General features: G+C 42.8%; 2 protein-coding genes across 3 annotated transcripts in view; one reads left to right on the forward strand and one right to left on the reverse strand.

Moving 5' to 3' along the window:
* The window catches only part of LOC132453796 (uncharacterized), a 159,765-nt gene extending 152,528 nt beyond the window's left edge, over nucleotides 1-7,237 (forward strand). The window contains exons 1-12 of one of the 2 annotated variants that reach the window (XM_060046748.1): nucleotides 1,674-2,524; nucleotides 2,911-3,052; nucleotides 3,218-3,440; nucleotides 3,540-3,666; nucleotides 3,962-4,260; nucleotides 4,417-4,507; nucleotides 4,730-4,846; nucleotides 4,929-5,004; nucleotides 5,080-5,331; nucleotides 5,622-5,793; nucleotides 5,930-6,078; nucleotides 6,188-7,237. In XM_060046748.1, coding sequence (XP_059902731.1) covers nucleotides 2,174-2,524; nucleotides 2,911-3,052; nucleotides 3,218-3,440; nucleotides 3,540-3,666; nucleotides 3,962-4,260; nucleotides 4,417-4,507; nucleotides 4,730-4,846; nucleotides 4,929-5,004; nucleotides 5,080-5,331; nucleotides 5,622-5,793; nucleotides 5,930-6,078; nucleotides 6,188-6,375 — 2,187 coding nt within the window. In that variant the 5' untranslated portion in view covers nucleotides 1,674-2,173 and the 3' untranslated portion in view covers nucleotides 6,376-7,237. Of the gene's footprint in view, nucleotides 1-1,673; nucleotides 2,525-2,910; nucleotides 3,053-3,217; nucleotides 3,441-3,539; nucleotides 3,667-3,961; nucleotides 4,261-4,416; nucleotides 4,508-4,729; nucleotides 4,847-4,928; nucleotides 5,005-5,079; nucleotides 5,332-5,621; nucleotides 5,794-5,929; nucleotides 6,079-6,187 lie in introns of those variants that run through there. The other variant, XM_060046749.1, reaches the window with a different exon arrangement.
* ndufs8a (NADH:ubiquinone oxidoreductase core subunit S8a) overlaps nucleotides 1-23,933 on the reverse strand; it is a 340,733-nt gene that overhangs the window by 72,810 nt on the left and 243,990 nt on the right. The window lies entirely within an intron of this gene.

Genomic DNA, 23,933 nt, shown 5'->3' on the forward strand with positions numbered 1-23,933 from the left:
ATTAAACATGTTCGAATATGCTCATGTGTGGCACCATTGCAATCGCCTGGAAGCGTAGATGTTGAAGGACACCTTGTTCGCCCTCTTACGACACCGGGAAGATATTTACATACTTCTGATTGACTAATGAATTGATTCAGCTATTCCCTCAGAAGTCTGGGGTCAAAAGGTCAAAAGCAGCCGACACCACGCCGCTTATGAGACAACAAAAGTTTATGTGTATTCCTCTCATAACTTTTTGTCATTATTAAAGAGAGGCCTGATTCTCCGATATGCAGGTTGGATGGCTACGGTGTAGGTCTGGGAAGAACTTCAGGCCAAAATCTTGCAAGCGAGCCGCTGGGTGGGTGCAACAAGATGGAGCACTTGCTGAGTCATTTCCTGTAAGCCACAGGTTGAAGCGTATATGCGTCCTTTGAGACCCCCTTTGATATATAAGAGACCCCAAGGCTTACTTAAATGTTGTCGACTCAGTCACCTATTGCATCACTTCCTTTAGGGCTTCGGCCTCCTAATTGATCATTGTAGTATAATTGAATGCCCTCTTTCATATATATGATACCTCCACCACCGGGACGTGGCAGCAATTCTCCAAATCCATATGGGGAGGGGGGGGGGGGGGGGGGGGGGGGTGATGCTTGCTGACAGTAGGGGTGTACACTAGACATAAATAGGAAGCAAACTCAGGAGAAGGAATGACCTCTCATAAATATTTATTCAATAAATTGTTTCAAATAACCCTGCCTCGTTAAATCAATGAGCTTGGTGTTTTGCTTTCAAAAATAGGTTATAGAAGAAGTCTAAACTGCACAAAATAAAAACATCCAAGCTGCCTTTTAAGGATACCTTGGAATATCTGTCTATTTTTTAACCATCTGACCCTAGTTTACGACAAAAACAACACAATGGACGGCAGCTCCTTTGCCGCGTGGTTTTTAGAACCATGTAAGGATTAGAGGGGGCGGTCGATAGCAACCACCATAGCAACCATGACGGTCAAGTGACTGGATGCAGCCCCGTTGAAAAAAATAGAATACCACTCGACACACTCAGGAGATTAATGATATTTAAATGATTATGAACATGAAGTCTTTATTTGCATGGTTTACATTTCGTTCTGTGTAGCATGGAAAAATCTGAGAAACACTCCCATTCATCACCCAAGTGGGTGCTACTCATTGGTGGTGGTTAGTGAGGTCCCCCCTTCACTGTAGGCGTCTTTGAGTGTTATTAATTATTATTATTCTTCATGTTTAACCTCTGTTTTTCTTTTATTCCTAGTCTGTTTTACATAGTTTTGAATGATGACTATATGCTCTGTAAAGTGACCTTGGGTGTCTTGAAAGGCGCCTCTAAATTAAATGTATTATTATTATTATTATTATTCAGAATGCATTGGTTTACATTTCGTTCTTTGGAGCACAGATATTTTTTATTTATTGATTTATTTTCAGTTTTTGAGGAGGTGCTTCAAAGATGCTAATTTTTCTGCAATAATCCAAAATCCAATGGAAAAACCCGTTGGCTTTTTGTCAAGGGAAACCAGGGCGACGCTCACTTCCGGGTTGGGCAACATACGTCAGCCCTCCACCACGCTATACTGTAAAAACACATGTTCAAGTTGAATGATAATGCATGAATTTATTCTTTATTCTGCCATAGAATTTATTTAAAGGGCATGGTGCAGGTTTCTATTTTCTTCTTTTCTGGCAATTTTCTAGTTGGTAATAAACATTTAAACAATTATCCATTGTATTTGATGTTGTAGGGTATCACAAAATATAAATATTAGGAAAAGTAGGTGATATATTAGTGGTTATTAGCCACAGGTTAGCGATGATTCTTATTTCTCCCACAATGCATTGCATGACGTCACGTAAGGTACTCCGCTTTTGGACGACAGCCGAAGCCGCTAGTGAGAGAGTGACAGTGTCAGATTATATAAGTAAATACATAAATAGAGATAGCCTAGATATATATAGATAGATAGAATAGCATAACATCGATAGATAGATAGAATAGCATAACATCGATAGATAGATAGAATAGCATAACATCGATAGATAGTGAGGGATAGCATAGCATAACATAACATAGATAGATAGTGAGGGATAGCATAGCATAGCATAACATATATATATAGAGAGAGAGAGTAGATATATAAGTAGATAACATGGTTTTCTACTGTATTTGTGGCGGGTGCAACAACTCCAGCAAAAGTGGACATAGGGTCCATTGCTTCCCCAAGGACAAAGGGATTCTCCGAAGCTGGGTGCAATTTGTCAAGTTTAGGCGGGCAGATTTTTCAGCTAGCTCTGTTACCGCGTACTCCAGAATATGCAGCGCGCATTTCAAGGAGGAGGATTACCACTCAGGGGATGCCAAGATGGTCTCACTTGGTTTAAAGAGTAAGAGGACGGCGAAGTTAATTCCTACCGCCGTGCCGTCTGTGCATGCAAACCACTCTGCCTGCCCTGTCCCGAGGTCGAGAGACACCGTCTGCCGCAAGCGAGAGATTGCCACGGTAAGCATCATGCTATAGCTGCTAATTACAAGCTGCGCGTTAGCTAGCTCTGTGTATTTTGCATACCGTGTTCCCTTTGACACAGCCTCCTCTACAAGCATGATCAGTCTGACATTAGAAGAGCATATTTCACGAATATGAGCCAAAACAAAATTGCCCTGAAGTAAATGTCCATATCGTCATGAAAGCTTCATGGCTAGTGTTTGGATCAGTGATCGTCATCATCAAGCGGCTTTCACAAGTGTGTTTGCGTTTTGTGTTAGTGCTAGACTGCTACGGTTTTCTTTCACATATACTGTATTTGACCGTGACCGTGATTTCTTTTTTATATACTTATATATACTATACTTTATACTAATATACTTTTTTATATTTGTTTTCGCAAGATGTTGACAGACGCCTCACAGCAGGAGACCGTGGCCAGTGTAGACACTGTGGAGAGTGTCGATACTGGGGATCAGCCCTTGCCCTCCTCCACTTCTGACGCTGGGACACAATGTTATTTGAAGCCCCCCCGATGGTCTCACGGTAAATCTTTGGTATTTTAAGGGGTAGATATTATGTCTAAAACATTGCAAGTAGGACATTTCCATACACATTGATGAAATGAATACATAGCCTACACCAAAACATAGCCGCTTAGATTTGCCATGATTGTCATATGTTTGGGTATGTTTACTGCCTCTGCCACAGCTGTGCAGGTTAACCTGAAGCCCAAGATGGTTAGCGTGGGCACACAGACTTCAATCAGCCCACAAACCTCCACTCCCCTCGCTAGTCCTGAACAGGCAGTTGACGACGATGATGATGATAATGCCACTGTCATCAGTGACTTGTCGTGGGTGCCCGAAGAGCCGATGGATGAGGAGGAATTGTTTGATGAGGAGCCACCTTACACGTGTGACCCCCACCACAAGTGAGATAATCGAAAACCAACATAGACCATATTGAATGCTCAATGCTTTGTTAGTTTGAATGACACCGCCCCCCTCCCCCTCATTTTTTGTTGTTGTAGTTGCATTGACAAATTCATTGTTTGCCAAGAGGAGCTGATGGGCCTTTTTGCCATCTGTCCGGCCTGTTGTGAGAGGTCGGATAGTAGCATCGTGCAGCAGGAAGGAACTTTTGTTAAGATCAAGCAGGTACAGTTTTGTTTATGCAGTTTTGTTTACGTGGCCATCTGATTAGAAAATCTGAATATCTAATTACAATCTGATAGCTCTGACTGTTTTGCCAGTTAATTTACAATGTATGTACCAGGCTGGCTTAAGTCTGCTGGTTTGTGATGCCATCATATTTGAGTGTTATACTGTATTGGTCATGTGTGTTTCATTGAAAATATGAAACCTTTGACCAGTAATGTACAGTACTTACTCTATATTGAATCCTGATATACTGTTGATTACAATGTTTTATTTTATTTTATTACATATCTAGGTCTGTGCATCATGTGGCTACCACCGTTTCTGGCAAAACCAGCCAATGCTCCACAGGAACATGCCAACCTGCAACCTCCTGTTAAGTGGGGCCATTCATTTTACTGGATGTTTGGCCACACAGACACTAAGAATGTTGACCCTGTTTGGCCTGCAGTGCATCAGTGCCAGCAGTTTCTTTCGCCATCAACGCCGCTACACCATCCCTGTAATCGTTCAGGCCTGGCAGAATGATCAAGCCAAGAATTTTAGTGACCTACGGGCAATGGATGGCGGGCTAGTTCTTGCTGGTGACTGCAGGTAAACCAGTGTGAGAGCTAGACCAGTTCCACGTTTTGATTTTGTTATTTGTTATCATGTAGGGTGGCTTTAGTTGGCATTTGCAGTTGACATGGTGGATTGTCTTTACAGACCATGGTTTTAAAAACTTGAAACATAAATTGTAATTAATTCCAGGTCAGATTCTCCTGGGCACTGCGCAAAGTATGGGTCATACTCTCTGATAGAGGACAGAGTGAACAAGGTGGTGGATGTTCAGCTTGTTCAGGTAAACCTGATGTTATTAGACAAAGAAATGAACTCAGCAATTTGGTAAAAGGATTGTATCTTAATATAACATCTTTCCACTACAACCATGCATAGAGCTTTATTGTGTATTGCCTAACTAGAGTAGTGTATCATAATGCCTGGACCAGCAACGCTTCGGTTCATTAACGCCTCCTTCAACACCACCAGCATTCTACACTTACACTGTTATGTCATGTTGCAGAGCTCAGAGGTCCCCAACAGCTCATGGTGTGAGCTTGAAGGGCTCAAGCGCAGTGTTGGCCTGCTGAGGGGAAACGACCTGCATTTGGCAACGCTGATCACGGACCGACATCGCCAGGTATTTACAATAAAAATGCAGTATAGAATGTAAATATCTGAATTGCACTGAAGCTGGATGTTAGTGGTTTTTTTCTCCTTAGGTTGCCAAATGGGTGAGAGAGGAGCTGATCCCTGAAGGGACACAGCATTATTTTGACGTGTGGCACATTGCCAAAAGTATGTATCCATTGTTGGAACCTTGAAGCAGTTTTTGTTAGTGCATATCAATTAATACCATTTGTTCTAAAACAGGTCTGGGGAAGGCATTGGATGCAGCATCCAAAGAGTGTGACCAACTACAGTTGTGGAGGCCAGCTATAGTGAATCACCTCTATTGGACTGCAGCCTCAACCCCAGATGGCAACCCAGCGGTCATGGAGGCCAAATGGAGAAGTTTAGTGAACCACATCCAGGACATCCATGACCATGACACCCCTGCCTTCTCCAGTTGTGCCCATGGCCCTCTAGACGGAGATCAGCGCAACAAAGAGTGGCTGGACCCAGGTACAGTACTGGTATTATGCACGCTCTACATAGTTTTGTTTTATTTGCTGTCTTTGAGTAATTGTCTGGATGCTTTGACATGTGACCTTTGTGATGAAATTGTTTTTTCATTTCATTTAACATTCTGTTTACTGTTTATGTTTGCTATAATTCATATGCAGGACAATTTCATGTGTTTCCATTTCAAAAAGGAATTCTGTCTGTATCCATCTTCCTGTCTAATGTCTATTTGTACGTTTTCCGTCTGTGTGTCTGTCTGCCTCCCTGCCTACCTGTCTTGGTCTTTTCAGGCTCATTGGCAGCAGTCAAGTTGGAGAACATAATGATGAGGGCTGCCTTGCTGAAAGATGTCCGTCAGCTGTCTCCACAGCACCAGACCTTCTCCCTTGAGGCTTACCACTCCCTCATCTTGCACTTCGCGCCCAAGCACACAGGGTTTTCATACCTTGGGATGTATAGCAGGTCAGTGCTATCCAATGGAATAACACTGCCAATTATTATGCCTTTTATAGTAATAATAGTACCTATTAACGTGCCTATTGTAGTATTTTGTCATACACCAAGTTTCAAAGGTTTTCTCAAATGTGTTATTTTGTAGGCTTCTCTTAGCGGCGCTGCATTATAATCACAATGCCAATCGCGAGACAGCACGGAGAAGTGACGGGACGGAGAAGTACTGCGTGCGGTGTCCGCGCTTCAGAAAAGGTGCCCATGTGGTGCGTCCCATCAAAGAGGCAGCCTCATACGGTAAGCAGTGTCAGGCAGTTCTATCATATTTTGAGATGGCGCACGAGTGATCAGTGACAATGATCTTTATAAATTAATATTATTATTATTATTATTATTATGTCTGCAGGTTATGCAACATCATTAATGAAGGCCCTTCGGGAGAGCTACGCCAATTCACCCGCGGTTCTTCGAGAAGTTGGCGCCAATTTGTCCTCCGATGCACCCGCCCCCATCGCCAAATCCTTCGAACAGATTCCTAAGGAGGAGGCCATCAGCCTCTACCTAGCCCGGCAGTCACGCTTCAAGAAAACCTAATTTCACATTATTATTTTTTTCCACGGACAAGTCCAATGATTTAGTTGTTATTATTTGCATGAAATTTCTTTGTATATAATTCAAAATAATTTGGTAATCATTTTACCTGTGCCTTGTCAACCTCTGTGTGCGGTGTTGTCTGAGCTCACTGTGTCTGCTTGATGTGCTTTTGCATGTATCACTGCATGTATGCATGCATGAAATAGTGTGCATGTGTGTGTGTGTGAGAGAAAGAGAACCATCAACTGACCCTCGGGTATGACTACACTATTGCAGAATGAATTAGAATTAAACATTGCGGGTCTAGCCCTTCATCAGTGTTCCTTGTATGTTTTGTGCCTAACCATTTTTTTATATAGATTTAATTCCAACCTGTGTCTTTGTTCAGTAACCATTACAAGCAATGCCAATCAACTTTTTTTTATCCAAAATGCATGTGTTCTGTGTACTTTATAACCTTTTAAGGGCAATTGCATGATCACAACAGAATAAGCATAACTATTATTTGTATTCATTTTCATCCAAACAAGGCCATTGAAAGCCCTGATACGTCTGGTCATCATTCTGGAATTGCTGTCTGATGGTTGAAACCACACGAGGGTAGAGGCTTCCTTATACTCCTCCCTAAAACGCCATAAGCCCAGCGTATAGCTTGCCTGTACGCACTGTACCGGTATTGCCTAGGGATAAGTAGGAACGATTCTTAAGTTTAAAACTCTGTAAGTAGGTTGGAAACGTCATTTTAAGCCTGTTTCTTATGCATGTTTATTGTGTATGCAACACATCTCCTGTCACCTATAACTGTTGGTTCAAATGACTCAGTGTAAAAAGATTTGTAAAGTAAACATAAACCATGAACATACTCGTGCGTGCTGGCTTGAAGGGGACCCATGATCCTGCCTGAAGTGTGTGTATGCTATTTTTAGCACAAACGGATTCAGGCAGCATGCCTCAAATCCAGGATGCTGCGTTAGGCACGTTATATCTGCTGGCCGCGGGGTGAGCTCCTCGACCAGCGACCAAAACGCGCTCACCTCCCTACAACACAAGCTCTCCACCACAGTTTCCATGGGACGACACCGCCCACACAGACACCTGCCAAACACAGCGACACAGACACGCTTACTGCTCTCTCCCGGTAAGCGGTACCCTGACAGTTTCAATGACAATCAATCACGAGGAAAACGAGTTAGCACTATCAAAAATAATCACACTGAAGACATAACCAGCCTACTCGGCGTCGGCTACGTTTGCAAACAACATTTTCACCGGAGAAAGGTAAAAGCTTAGAATAAACACTAGGGGTTCACAGGTGGGACTGTCAAGCTAGCCCATATTTAGAAGAAATAGAAGGCATAATATGCCTTCTATTTCTGGATCTTCTGACTAAGTTTAGGGTACTTATCTGAGCCAATGACAATCACTGTCACTAGATATAAAGAAAACGTTGACTTTCATTCGATGCTATTCACTGACAGTAAAAATAAATAAGTTATTGTATGCACTGCTGTTCATAGACTACTAGCTCCAGCGCTCCTTGCTGCGTTTCTAAATGGTAGCAACTCACCAGGACACTTCACCAACTCTCCACTCATTCTCCTCTGACCATGCATTTATTTGTCTTTGACGGCCATCGGCTCTCGGTATTTCCTCATTTCCCCTCATACGCCTAACCGGTTCGAAATTATATGGCTGTGGGCCATCATAAATGTTGACAGTGGGTCTTGCTACCTCTTCCTCATCCCCGTCCGCCATAATGCTAGTTCTAGTATGCGTCTACCTTACGTGACGTCATCGCCAAATTGCGTAAAAAATAACCGTTACTAACCAAAAACTACAAAAACTGGACTTTAACACCATTTTGGAGACATTTCTAACTTTATATACATATTTTGAGTGCTTTATGTACCCATTAATCAAAACTTCCGGTTAACCTGCACCATGGGCTTTAAGGGGGGAGGGGTGGGGGCGGGGGCATACAAGTCTTTTGGCCATAGTGGATCCAGATCTGTTCCGGAGCATTTCAGCACCCCGGGCAACAGCGCAGGGTTGCCAGGTCCTGCAAAAAACATCCCGCCCACATACCGTTCAAAATCCACCCAAAATGTCCTAGAAGCAGCCCAAATAAAAAGGATATTCAACCTTGGCCAACGTTTTGAAAGTAATAATAATTGAGGGAATATCTGCAGCGAAATGCATTGTGTGTGTGTGTGTGTGTGTGTGTGTGTGTGTGTGTGTGTGTGTGTGTGTGTGTGTGTGTGTGTGTGTGTTCGTGTGTGTGTGTGTGTGTGTGTGTGTGTGTGTGTGTGTGTGTGTGTGTGTGTGTGTGTGTGTGTGTGTGTGTGTGTGTGTGTGTGTGTGTGTGTGTGCTAGTTTAGCGAAAGCAGCGTCCTTAGCAACCTGACGTCATTGAAACATGCGAGCGAGCCGATAAAATCTTCCTAATAACTATAAAACTAAAGATCATACGTAATCACTGACTAAAGATTATGCAAGTAAAAAGTATATTTCTCGCTAGAAATGTTATTAGAAACAAGTTCAACGGTGATTCGGTCCTAAAATAGGCCTATTGCATTTCCCATTCGATTAATAAAGAAACCAATCCCGAGATATCCCCGGACCCATGCAAGTGAACGGAGCGTTCCACGTCATTGAGAAGACCCGTGTAATAAAGACCCATAATATTTCTGTTTATGGCATAGATTTCTAATTTATGATAATGATAAAATAAAAGTAAAAACGCTCGATCAAAGGCCCGGCCCGAGGATAGTGATAACCCATTATTATACGGTATGACTTCTAGATGTCACGTCCGCTCGCGACACTGGACTTGCGAGGCATCGACGCGGACTTCCATTCACATAGCCAAAAACAAGACAATAGATCTATGGTTAGATCAAAACATCAAGACATACAATTCTAAAAAGATCAGATTAAGCAGCTACCCTTTTTTCTTTCGCGGTTTGCCTGAGCAGCGCACCTGCATTTAATAGCCTATATCTGTGAATTGTCACAATTTCTCAGAATCAAAGGTGAAAGTAGAAACGGGTGGCCTAAAGCTGTCATATCGTTCACAATTTTTAACAATAAATGTACTGTACGGAGCTCCTTAAGGGACATTAGGGAGAACGCTCCCGCACAGAACCTTAGTTTGGAAGTCGTGCTGGTGACACGACAAATACTTCCAATTGAAATACATGGGTTTGGAATTTGTGCTTGTAAACACGAAAATTTTGAAAATACGTGATCCTGAACACGTTTCAATAGATTAAATAACGTGACAGTGTCACGTCTTTTCGTGAGACCGGGTTGAACCCTCTGGCTTCGTTGACGCTAGCCAGGGGGTCGAGGAACCGGCCCATACATCAAAGGATTGCATGGAAGATGATTTGCAACACACGAAAAGATAGGAACAGGCAGGCAATGAAACGCATCACACGACCCTAGAAGTTTCACACTTTAGATGACCCATAAGGAGAGGAGAAGGCAGGCAATATATGCATCACACAAAATAGTAACAAAACTTAAGTTCATAGATAGACCATAAACGTAACAACATGTAGATTTTCCATCACAATGCGCCGGGTATTTTTTTGTGATGCAGACAGATGCACCCACATCATGAAAACAAACCGGGCACTCACGAGGAAAGCTGGAGCTTGTATTGATGTTGAATGCTACATTTCCTTGATCAAGTTTTTTTTATTAATTTTGAATGTATGAAGGTATTATTGTAGCAAAAGTCTTTAGCACCTGTAACTGCAGAATTTGAATGCGTACACTAAAGTCACAGTAAATTTGAAGTCGTATATATTTATTTTGCATGTGTACTCTAAAGTCACAAATGTGTAACAGTACATTTGTAGTCGTAAAAAAAATATAAATATTTTTTATACCATTGTAAACACAAAATAGGGTCTACGAGTACGCTAATCTGTGTTACAGGTGCACAAATCCTTTTGCTACAATTATTGCAGCGCAGTTGGTGCAAAACACATTCGCACACCCGTGTTTCATAATCTGAGAACATGCCCAAAAGGTGTGCATTCGTAAACCCAAATTTGAACAAATGCATCAGAAGTTGCACATCTGTGAACGCTATGTTAATTCAGCATTTTAATGAGCGAGCACAAAACCATTTTACAACTGCTCGAATCTGCTCCTGCAAGTCTCAGCTGTGGGGTTTTTTGCAGGTTGTTTTGCAACACCCCTAGGTGGTAAATGTGTAGCAAAAGTATTCGTATCCGTAGATGACAGAGCGTCCGTGAGCGGGACAAAATAGTCCCGCCCATAATTTCCTAATCCAATGAAAATCGCCGGCAGGGATGCATTTCTCAAATTACAGTGACGGCTGGTGGTGATTTTGGGTGGGTGGGCTAAAGAATGCATTACATTTATCAATACTTCACAAGGTGACGCCATGAGGTCACCTTTATATCTCTGTTCATAACTTTCATATAATGTGAATGATTTTTAAACAAGATTAAGGTGTAGAGAAAGGCATTTCTTTATTTGAAGCACAATTATAAATAAAAAGAAAAATAAGGTGTTTAAAGTGCTTCACTGAGCTGAAATTGAACATTTCGAACTAAACCATTAAGCAAAATAAAACTTTTTTTGTGCTTAAAGTATTACACAATTAAAATGTTGACTGGTCTCCCTTTGCGCAAAATGCGGCTGTAGACGATCACACACTCTTTGGTAGAGACGTCTGTGTCGCCGTCAATCATGAAGGACATGTAGGCCTATGTGGCGTTTCCGACGTCCGCAGCTGTCTTTTGCTTTAAGGTGTCGCCCATTAGGCCTACTGCAATGAATTGTGCACATGCCATCTCATTGCTATAGGCCTACGTCGGGTTGATGTTTAATCCATTTCTCTTCATGAGAATTATTTCGGATTTAAATTGAGAATGGCAACTCCTCTTTGGCAATGTTGTATGCAACATTAAATGAGATCATTTCCGATTCCTTAGAGAACCTTATTGTTACTGCCTGTCGCTGAAATGCAGCTTGGAGAGGGGCCACTATCTCTACACACTTGTCACGTCATGTTGGGTTATTTAGACAGCTTTTTAAATGTTTCGATACGAAACGTAGTTGACCCGCTTACAAATGCACTATTACCGGCCATATTCTGACCGCACTCCTGACAGTAAATCTGTACATCGTTTGGTTGATGTGTCCCCAATCTTTTCACTTCCAATTTTTCCTCCAAAGACATTAAAGAAAACCGATTAGAAAGTAAATAATCCACTTCATTCATTTTCATGCTAACGCCCGCCATACTGCACTTGCGCTACTGTGCTGTGATTAGTCGAAGGACACTGTACTGTAGCTACTGTGCTAGGTCAGCCTTTGGGCTAAACTAATTTAGCCCAAATGGGAAGCATATGAAGGGGGCGTGTCAGGGCACCTGTCAATCAAACGTCAATGGAAGCTTACGCTACTGCGCTTGGGCTGAATACATTTAGCCCATTCACAGGAAAAAAAACGAAGATATATATATCCTGGGTTTTTCTGTCACTTTTTGGTGCTGTTGCTCCTTTAGGTTCTACCAAAATTTAAAACAATATGTTCTAAGAATTTAATAATATATTTTCACTGTAAGAGGGCTTAGCCCTGTTAGCCCATTTATACCAGCCGTCCCTGACTGGGACCCATCGCGTGCCAGCCATGGAGCTATAAAGATCGCAGCATTCTTAGCGCGGTACGTTTCTTTCTGGAGAAGTGAAGAGGGCGTCTTACTGAACGGAGGTGGGTATCCTACATTATGTAAAATGAAATGACTTAGTTCAAGGGAATTCTCCCCAAAGTATTGCATTAACATTTCTGAATTTATGTTATGGCGACCATTACAATACATTCAAGGACATTTGCGGCATGTTAATGAAATACTTTGGGGGGAATTCACTTGAACTAAGTCATTTCATTTAACATAATGTAGGATACCCATCTCCGTTCAGTAGGACGCCCTCTTCACTTCTCCAGAAATAAACGTATCCCGTGCTGAGTATGCTGCGATCTTTATAGCTCCATGGCTGGCACGGGGTGGGTCCCAGACAGTGTAATTTGAGAAATGCATCCCTGCCGGCGATTTTCATTGGATTAGGAAATTATGGGCGGGACTATTTTGTCCCGCTCACGGACGCTCTGTCATCTACGGATACGAATACTTTTGCTACACATTTACCACCTAGGGGTGTTGCAAAACAACCTGCAAAAAACCCCACAGCTGAGACTTGCAGGAGCAGATTCGAGCAGTTGTAAAATGGTTTTGTGCTCGCTCATTAAAATGCTGAATTAACATAGCGTTCACAGATGTGCAACTTCTGATGCATTTGTTCAAATTTGGGTTTACGAATGCACACCTTTTGGGCATGTTCTCAGATTATGAAACACGGGTGTGCGAATGTGTTTTGCACCAACTGCGCTGCAATAATTGTAGCAAAAGGATTTGTGCACCTGTAACACAGATTAGCGTACTCGTAGACCCTATTTTGTGTTTACAATGGTATAAAAAATATTTATATTTTTTTTACGACTACAAATGTACTGTTACACATTTGTGACTTTAGAGTACACATGCAAAATAAATATATACGACTTCAAATTTACTGTGACTTTAGTGTACGCATTCAAATTCTGCAGTTACAGGTGCTAAAGACTTTTGCTACAATAATACCTTCATATGAATGTTACATTTTCTATGTTAACTCCCAAATAAATTGTTGAAATTTCTAAACGAAAGCCGGAGACTCCATCATTAAATGTATTCGTTTTCGCGGTTATTCAGCTTCTTCTTCTCCTCCGTAAAAACTCTACCGCATTGCATTGTGGTATACGGGAGTAACATGTAGGGAACATCATATGTACACTCAAATTTTAGGGAATTTAAGTGCATGAAATTAACCACTGAGAATTCGAACACGACTACAAAATGGCGAGCACACTATATAGTGCACTATATCCGTGATAGGGAATTATTTCGAACACAGCTATGAACAACACCGATGATCTCCGTCGATCTCCGTCATTCACTCTGCCTGAATCAGCGGGTTTGAGGCGTTAGAGCGCCCTCTGGTGGACAAACTTATTATTATTTTTTATATATTAATTTATCGGCCATTATAAATGCCGATACCGAATAGTTTGAAAAATGCCTAATATTGGCCGATAATATCGGCCTGCCGATATATCAGTCAGGCTCTAATAGGCAGGCTGTCAATAAACCTTGTATTATCGATCGAGCCAGCCCTACATTACTTTCCCCTCACCACGTCATGCCTGGCATGACATGTGGCGAGACGGCCGCTAAAACAAGCTCTCTGTCTACGAATGACACGCAGCTCGTTCACAGTGTCAGCAGTCTGCTGCCCAGTCACAGTGTTATTCCTCCTCGCGTCCCAACGCTCAGGAGAGAGGAAGCTACACTCTTGTCACAAGCTGGGCAGGCAGGGCATGCCTCTGCTAATAACACACACACCCTGCCCTTTCGGGCAGAGCTCCCCATGGGCTGCGAGGAGGACTCCTCGAGCCCCTGGCGGCGGCAGGGGCTCAAGCGTGGCTCGTTTCCATGACAGCCGCATCAAAACAAGAGGTGTGGTAGAAATTAATGATTATATTCTATGGTAAACTATGATTATTATTAGGCCTGTATATCTAATGGTAGAAAACATGTAAAGCGTCTTGGATTCTTATCCAGGGCTGGTCACGAGGCCTGGGAGTCTTGGGTCAGAGCAGGGGGTTGGGGCCCAACCCCCCAGGAGCAGGAAGTTACTGAGACAATGCATGCTGACTCCACTTCCTGGGTCCTAGACTATCTCGGTGACCATCTGTTTAGAAGAATTTGTGTTTGATTATGTGTGGACACCTAAAAAACAAGAAACTGCTGAGTACTGTGCTATTGTGTGTTTAAGAAGAGGCTGGAATCTGTTGACGAGAAGTGATTCTGACAGACCCACCCGGCTGTTATCGTTGTTGTTGTACTTCACGATAAAGTCTTTTGTCAATACTTGGTCCGGACCCCTCGATTTCTTTTACTCTCTCTCTTGAATTAGTCTAAGTGTTTTATATCTCGGTTATAATCTACAACATAATTTGGCGTCACGAACAGGACTGAAAAGAGACAGCCCAACTGCCGGGCTGCAAGGCGGGGCGCGGACGGATCACACAACCAAGCGCACAAAATTATTCTGGGTGAGTTTGGCTTACCACTAATTAAACGGTTGGTTGATCTGTTTTTGCCCCGTCTGAACGCTTGGTGAACGGGTAAAGTGTCTCTTCAGTCAAACGAACCAAAGTTAAAGAGAGAGGGAGAGACGGGAGCTCCGGGAGTGATTGACGTGCGCGCGCACATAGGCCGCGCTCTGTGGTTCTAAATGACCAAGACGCTTTGTGGCTCCCTATTTTGATACGAGTTGTTGTTATTTGGTGTTTTGGTGTTTTGGTTAAATAGACCTACTATAAAGTCCTGTGGTTGTATTCTAGAGGATCGAATTAGTGGGAAAGTTCCAATAGGACAGTACAGGTCCGCAGGTCGATTGAAGTGCCTGTTGGATGTCTGAGAGTATCCCAGAGGGTCTTCTGCTTCTAATGTAAAATTGAAGGTTCGGTCTGACACTGCTTTAAGAAGTATATATTCTCTCATATTTAATTTATACTTTCTGTTATAGTCCCATGTTTTTCCTGACGTTACTGTTAAACACCATTTCATTTGATTAGATTTGATATGTACTTCACACCGATTTTTCCTATGCGCATGTTCATAATTCTGGCGGAAGGTTAATGCACATAACTGGTTGGTTATCCGACATAACAGTAAACACAAATTCATTAACTTGGTTCTGCGGAGGTATCTGAGCATATAAGACTATTTTCCATGTTCCTTCTCTCCTGGGCTCGTTCCACTTTCTCCTGAACACCCTGAGGTACACTTGGTCACCTGGCTCCACCCCCCTTGGGGGTTCCTCCTCCAACTCTGGAACTCTGTCTTTCTCCTGTTGAAAAATAAGCCTGTGTATGCCAGTTAGTTGTCCCATATAGCGTCTTAATTCAGTTTCCAATTGTTCTAATGGAGGTCCTTTGTGAGGCCCTTGAATGACAGGTGAAGGCATGGGTCGACCCGTAAGCATTTCATGCGGGCTTAGATGCGTTGTTCTGTTAGCTTGCATGCGATAACTCATTAGTGCCAGTGGTAGTGCATCAATCCAATTCAAATTAGTACTTGCACAAATGTTGTTAATTTTTGTTGTTTTGTGCCTCCCATTAACTCTTTCCACCATACCTTGTGATTGAGGATGGTAGACGCAGCCTAATCTTTGTTTGACATGCAAATGCTGAATTTCTTGTTTTAGTGTTTTCTGAATAAAAGCAGCCCCATTGTCTGAGCTTATTTCTGACGGAATTCCAAACCTTGGCATGACTTCTCTAGTTAGAAATTGAATCACTGTAGCTGCACTTTGGTCTTTTGATGGGACTGATTCTACCCATCTGCTAAACCTGTCTATGATAACTAACATATACCTTTTACCACCTATACTTTTAATCATGTCAACATGACCAAATGTCTAAATGGTCCTTCAGGTGTAGGAATGTGCCCTAATGGAGTAGTGATTGTTTTTCTTACATTGTTTTTTGCACATACTCCACACTCATTTAGCTGGTTATCAATCATTGTTTGCAAGTATGGTAAAGAAAAACCTTGTTTTCTAATTCTCCTCAGAACCTCCCCCCTTGCGCAATAGTCAAAACCATGCGCATTAGTGATGAGTAACCCCAACAGCGCCGTAGGTGCCAACATCATCCCGTCATGAGTTCTCCATAACCCTGTGGAGGAGCGCATAGCACCTCTTTTCAGCCACATGTTCTGCTCATAGACACCAGCTTTCTCCTGCATGCGGACAATGTCGTCCTCACTAGGCGCGGCCTCAGGCATGGATAATACTGACTGGATTGCCCTGCAACTGTCCGAAGCTACTTTTGCAGCCTCACCTGCAGCGTTATTACCTCTCGTGATATTTTCAACGCCCTTTCTGTGCGCTCGACATTTGATTATTGCAACTTGTTTTGGCAGCAACAACGCCGACATCAATTCTATAATCTGATTACAATGCAATATGGGGATCCATCAGTTTTCTTAAACCCCCTCATTTTCCACACTGCCCCGAACAAATGACATACGCCGTGCGCATATGCAGAGTCTGTGTAGATGTTCACCAATCTACCTGCACCCTCTTGACAGGCCGCTGTAAGAGCCTTCAACTCAGCCAACTGTGCTGAGCATGGCTGTGCGCACTGAGAATAACGGTGAATGTGTGGTCCGGATTCTGTCCAATCACTGCAAAACCTGCATGGTTACCCAAATGATCCCTGAAGCATGATCCATCCACAAAGAAATCCTCTTCTGCCCCACTCATGGGCTCAGACAATAGATCGGGCCTTAGTTTAGTGAAGGTGAGAGAATCAGCCACACAACCATGTGGTGTCCCTTCAAAATCATGTGGAATTCTGTCTGCTGGATTCACCGTGAAATATTTTTCTATGGTTACATCTGGAAATGTTAGTAATGTCAAATAATCCAACAACCTAGCGTCCGTTAACGCAAACTTTCCTTTCTCAATCAACTCTGTGATTTTGTGATGTGTCCGAATTGACACCGGATACCCCATTGTGATCGATGAGGCCTTGTCATAGGCATATTGTACGGTGCCATGCCGTACTTCCGACGCCTCATTGTTCCGACGGTTCAATGTTCCGAAAACGAAACCCATTGGTCCGAAGGTCAGTTAGTCAGACTTTTCGAAAAGGAGGCGCATTAAGCCGACGGTTCAATATGCCGAATAGGAAAAATTGTTTTATACCTCGCTCGCTCCCCCTCTCTCTCACTCTCACTCTCTCTCTGTCTCCAAAATACAACCTAGGCCTACATATCACGTTCACGATGAATTTTGGAGGGCAAAAAGACAACGCTTCACTTCATTTCGACACGGTGTTGCAGCACCATGGACAGAGAGCGGAGGTCTAATAATTCTCAACATGGGCACGAACACACACACACACACACACACACACACACACACACACACACACATACACACACACACACACACACACACACACACACACACACACACACACACACACACACACACACACACACACACACAGTGAGAGTGAGATAGAGAGGGAGCGAGCGACGTATAAAACTCTTTTTCCTATTCGGCATATTGAACCGTCGGCCTACTGCGCCTCCTTTTCACCCATGGTAACATGGTGGGTAGCCCTGTGCTACCGCATCGAACTTTGAGCTGTAGTATGCTATTGGTTGACTCCGCCTACCAATACACAAGTCCTGTATTAACACTGCCGATGCATAGCCCTGACTCCTATTAGCTACATACAACAGGAACGGTTTGGTGTAATCTGGAATTGCCAATGTGCTTGCCCCTTGCATTTCACGTTTACATAATGCTTTCGAATGCTGCTGACGCATCTATATTCCATGTTAACCGAGCTTGTAGGTTAGTTATTCCTGCCTCCTTCATGATGTCTCGCAATGACGCAGTTTTTAAAGCATAGTTCTCTATCCAATCTGAACTAAACCCTGTCATCCCCAAAAAGGTCATCATGTGTCTGACTGTTTCCGGTTTGGGTGCTTTACCAATCCCTTCCAGCTGACTAGGAGCTATGGTTTTAGTTTGATGTGCTACCAACCTGCCTAGATATTCAACCTCTGTCTGACAATAATGTAATTTCTTCTCTGACACCTTGTGTCTGCCTTTTTCCAATTTTCTTAATACAGACATGGAGTCCTCGTGACATTCTTCCATTGTGGGGGAACATATCAGAAGATCATCCACATACTGTATCAGAGTTCCATGCAATTCTAATTCCTCCAAATCATTCTTCAGCACTTGATTAAACAAATGTGGGGAATGTTTGAATCCTTGTGGCATCCTTGTGTATGTGTATTGTTTACCTTTATACGTGAATGCAAATAGATATCTGCTTTCCTCCGCAAGCGGCACACTGAAAAATGCTCCACATAAGTCAATTACTGTAAAGTATTTAGCATCTGGAGGGATGTTGGTCAGCAGCGTGTGTGGATTTGGAACTTCTGCATGCATATCTTCAACAACATCATTTACAGCTCGTAGATCATGCACCAGCCGCCATTTTTCTTTGTCAGCTTTTAACACTGGAAGCAGAGGAGTGTTACAGTTGCTTTTGGTCTCTATTAGTACTCCTGCTGTTATTAGACCCTCTATGGTAGAGGCTATTCCTATCTCAGCCGCTGGTTTCATGTAATACTGTCTTCGCCATGGTAGCTTAACATTGTGTCTACTCCGGACTACCACTGGGTTAGCTGAATGTACCAAACCCACATCTGTATCGAACCTTGACCACACCTGTCCAGGTATGGCTGCCAACATTTCTTTTCTCATCTCATTCCGCCTGTCCCATGGTTCCTCTATTGTCATCTGCCGTTGTTTTTTCTGTACCACCTCCACTTCCTGTAAGATTCCTGTCATATGCGCATAACAAAGAATCTTCAAAAACTTCCCGAAACATGACATGAGAACCAATGGATTCTCTGTGTTTTCCCAAGTTTGTTGTTTTTCATTAAACATAATTTCCCCCAGATCTTTTGCTTCAAATCCCCTGTTTATCAACAACGTAATATGGGCAACTTTGTTAGTGTCTTTAAACCAATCCTTTATCGCTGATGATTGATCTGCATCTTGTATCATCATGGCTGCTCCTTGTGGCCCAATTACTATGTACTGTGACTCTATCTCTGCTGCTTTTCCTGCCGCTTTCTCCTGCCATTCGTTTTCCAAATCTTGGTCCTGTGTTGGGTCATACATTAGAGTGCAATGATATCCTATCCTTGACTCCCTTGCATTTGGGATCTGAGCCTTGATGTAGCTACCCCATTTCCCCACTGTCTCTTTTACCTGGTCCTGAATTCTCCCTATCCAATATACATTTGCAGTGTCAGGCTTTGATAGAGTCATTTGAGATGCTGTTCCTGCGGTTTCAATCATTATGCCCTGTGGTGTACCTAATATCTGCAATCCTAATTTACACAATGCATCCCTTCCAATCAAATTAACCGGTGTAGTGTCTGATACCAAGATGGGTAGCTTAGCTGTACGTCCGTACAGTTTTAGCATTACTGGAGCTGTCATAGGTATTAACTGCGTGTGTCTTGAGAATCCTACAGTTTTGGCGAATTTTCCTGCCATGGGGAGGTGAGAGGCATATTTTGAACCTACGCAAGTGTAAGTGGCTCCAGTGACAGCCATCATTGGCTTGCCTCTATCATTTATCAGAACCTGCAGTATTGGTTCCTCATCAGCTTGTTTTGTGATTGCTACAAGCTGACCCTCACAGTCTCACTCCCTACTCGTCAAATGTGTGACGCATGGCCAACGATCCCTGGCGTCAATTTCCGACGAAAAATGGGTACCTTTTTCGTCGTTTTTCAACGCCAGATAGACATTCATGTTAATCCCTCACCGTCGGATATAGACGAAAGGAAATCAATGTCTATCAACGGTGATGCCGTCACGTTATGCAACTATTGTCGATTGATTTGTTTGACAGATTCACCATTAAACGTGTTTCTGATGACATTTCTAGTGAGAAATGCACTTTTTCCTTGAATAATCTTCAGTCACTGAATGTGTATGATCTTTATTAATCTTTATTATCTGAATGGGAAATGCAATATTTTAGGATCGATTCACCGTTAAACGTGTTTCTAATAAAATTTCTAGCGAGAAATATACTTTTTACTTGCATAATCTTCAGTCAGTGATTGTGTCTGATCTTTAGTTTTAAAATTATTAGGAAGATTTAATCGTTTCGCTCGCATGTTTCAACGACGTCAGGTTGCTAGGGACTTTACCAAAGCCGTCCTTGGTCTGTCGGTTCCTGATGGCTCTTGCAGCTGGTCAGAGTCTCTGAATGCAAACAAACCAATAATGTGTTTGTTAGGCTGTGTTCAGTACTGTAGTCTATGTGATGATCATGTTCACACTTTATCCAGTAAAAAGATGTCAGCATACCCACTTTAAGGTTGGGTATGGAATTCGCTTTTTTGGCCATTTTTGCAAAATTACTTGAAATCCTTATCATAACCCGCTTACAGCCACTGAGTTAGAAGTACTGACATGAAAATTAAACAAGTCAATCATCTGTGGAACGGGCAGGGCTCGAAAAACTCCAGCCAATCATTTCCAGCGTCACCGAGTTGTATTGGACAGTAAGTACGTCAATCAACGGTCGTACTGCACTCCCCCGCGCCCCGCGCGCGACCCCTTCGTGCAGTACTCGTGACCCAGAGCTCATGACCCAGAGCAAGCTCCTGTTTGTTGTTATCCTGCGGTTGCTACTGGAACTAGTTAATCCACATTTGGACCTAGTAGTAGAAGACAATTTCCATGGCAGACAAGACGCCACCATCCCCACCACCACCACCACCACCACCAGCAAAGAGAAGGAAAACTCTTTTTCAGAGAGTAATTGATAATAAAAACGCTGAAAGAGAAACTGAAATCAAGAATAATCCTAGGCGCTGCTTTCGAACGTTGGCGGCAACTGAAGGACGAGAAGGGTCTAAAAACCGATGCTTGTGTGGCGGTTGACCTAAGGTGCGTTCAGAATCGCAAACATAGGCGAACGTTCGCGAACGATTTTAAACATTTTCCGTTAAACGAACATAAGCAAGCAAACGTTTACGAACATAGGCAAACTGTCTGAAGAGGTAGTTCTCCACAAACAGAGATGGATCGCGGTGCTCTCTTCGGCTACGTGACATTCGTTGCCATGGCATTAAACTAAACTATATTGAAATCATTTACTCCTTTCCTACACAGAAAGCAATAGATAAAACGTTTCATATAGCCTATCTACACCCTTACTTCAACTGTTGTCTTTTGCATCCTAAAATGCGATTTGAACGTTATATCGCAGTAAGTGGGTACAACTTCGGTGACGTAGCCCTCTATTCTTGAATTTTCCGTACTGGTTGTCTGCAGTAGGCTTTCAACGAGGTCGACCACTTGCAAACCCTCTTCTGTAAACTCTTCCATTAACATGGAGGCTGCCGCTAATACCATGGCCTTCGTATCCATTTTTTTCGTTCACAGTTTGTTTAGAACGGTGTTCAAAAATCGTTCAAAATGAATTGTTTAATGTCAACGCGTTCGTTGCGAACGTTCGCCTATGTTCGCTGAACTTGAACGCACCTCTAGTTTCAAAGTTTATACCGTTTATACTCGGTAATACCGGTGTTGAGACGAGTGTATTACTCGGTGTGAAAATGTCCACACCGCGGCAACCCTAGTGAAAACCAGGACTTCCAATACAATTATATGAAACAAACATAAATTTTCTAAAAATAGTAATGATTTATGTGACCGTTTAATGTTTATAACATCTGGTGCAACCATAGCCGCGGGAACCTATTCTCAGCAGGGGGTGCTGGAAAAAAAAACTCAGCCTGCACTAGACTCGCAACTCGTTACATTGATAAAAAAGATATATAGCAGCGCAGCTCAATTACACCAGTGCATGCGCGCACAGTTGAAAATCGATCGTTGTGTTCACTTCCTTCACACCATGGTTCACATCCAGCTGCTCACAGAACAAGTTTAGCGCACCACCGCTACCCTCACACTTTTTCATGTAACCTTTTTTCAGCACTAGGTCATATGAGCATTAAATAAATGCTGCGTCTCAAAATGCCTTGGACAGCAGCGAGGATGACTCGCTTTGCCACGGGCCGAAACAGTTCGGAGCGACCACAGCCAGAGCGAACACAGCGGGGCAGAGGAGTGTCAGGAATAGTCTTTGGTGTACACATCAGTACGGCCTATTTGCACTACTGTTTAGTGGCAATGCAGTGTTTTATTCTATGCCTTTTTATTTTCGTATATTATTTCAATGAATACAATTTATTTATTCATAAAAACAAGATCTGGTCTTCAAATCTTTTTTCCAAATATAGGTCGTCTTACAATGGGGTTTGTGTTTATATTCGGACCAATACGGTACAGCGGGTGCTCACATGACGTTAAGCATTTCCTGGTGCATAATGTGACGCTTCAGAACCTAAAATCCCGTTTCTCCCCGTTGACACGACAACACATAACCGGCGTTTTCAGAAATCTCCACTTTGGCCGGAGTTTTTAGAAATGATCGTTTTCTGTGATAAGACAGGGCCTCGGACAGGGGGTGTTGCAGCACCCCCAGCACCCCTACTTCCCGCGGTACTGGGTGCAACTTACAGCTGATGTAGTGCCATGTTGTGAAACGAAAACCTACGCTAGCCTGGCTCGCTCTCGCGCATCTCTGATCGCGCTCGTGCATGATTGCGCGTCCAGGTACTTGGAATGGGTGGAGTCAGAGTCAGCGTTGAAGGAGAGGGGGTAGGACCATTTGAGTTGTGTATTTTCAAAATCTGCTGGCGTTTCGCAAATCCCATACCCAACCTTTAAAATGGGCAGGAATGCATAATGTTAGTGTTAAACACAGTTTTTTATCTATTGTGTTGGTAACCTCACTCATAAATCTATACAGTCAAGTATGCATTTAGAAAAATACGATCAAATATCAATATAATATGGGCAACCTTTTATATGTGGTTGTTCAAGACACACTGAAGGCATGCTGAATATGTAGTATTAGAGGTAATACGGTAACACGTTGGAACGTTCTGTATACATGTAACCTAGGCAACGAGTGGCGGGGGCCATTAAAAGAACGGAGTTCATACCATGCAGTCACGTCTCTACGAGTCTCCTTGATATCTTAATATGTGTTGCAAGGCCAACTGAACAAATATACCCACTTAAAATGGGCAGGGATGCATAATCTTAGTGTTAAACAGTGTTTTTAAGCTATCCATTGTGCCTCGCCTAACCAGGATGTCCAGCACAGAGTAAAGCATGCTAGATTACACCACTGGCAATATATTATAAAAAAGAACACAAATACAATCTCCTTTCATTCATATGTTCTCATAACAAAGCTTTGCTTTGAGATGGATCAAATAATATAAATGTTATCTTACCTAATGGTCTGCAGACTGCTTGTGAAGCTCTCGAGGGCCCCTTTGATAAAGACTGCTGCATCAATGTCCTTCTTTTGGAGCTTCTGGTACAGAATGTCGACGTGCGACCGTTTTTTTTTTAATTTTGGTCTTGGAGGTCCTGATGGTTTTAATGCCAATTTATCTGAATTGGATCGTCGACTAAAATAAACTTCTTTCAGAGACGCAACGGAATTGCAGACATCCGCAGCCATGTTGAAATTAGCAAGTGACTTGATCGAAGATATCCCTTCGCGCTCTTTGCCCAGTTGCGTATGACGCAAGCACGTTAGGGCGAGTCCCAAATCCCCATTGAAAATGCATTGAAGGCTCATTTTCCGAAAAAAAAGGTTTTAACATTAGTTTAATATGAGTCAACGGAGAACGGCTTGGGCAATTTTCCACGTTAATGAATTCGCCCAGAAAGAGGCGGGACCATTTGAAACGCGACTTGAATCTG

Source organism: Gadus macrocephalus, chromosome 3, assembly GCF_031168955.1.
Source record: "Gadus macrocephalus chromosome 3, ASM3116895v1".
Taxonomy (NCBI): domain Eukaryota; kingdom Metazoa; phylum Chordata; class Actinopteri; order Gadiformes; family Gadidae; genus Gadus; species Gadus macrocephalus.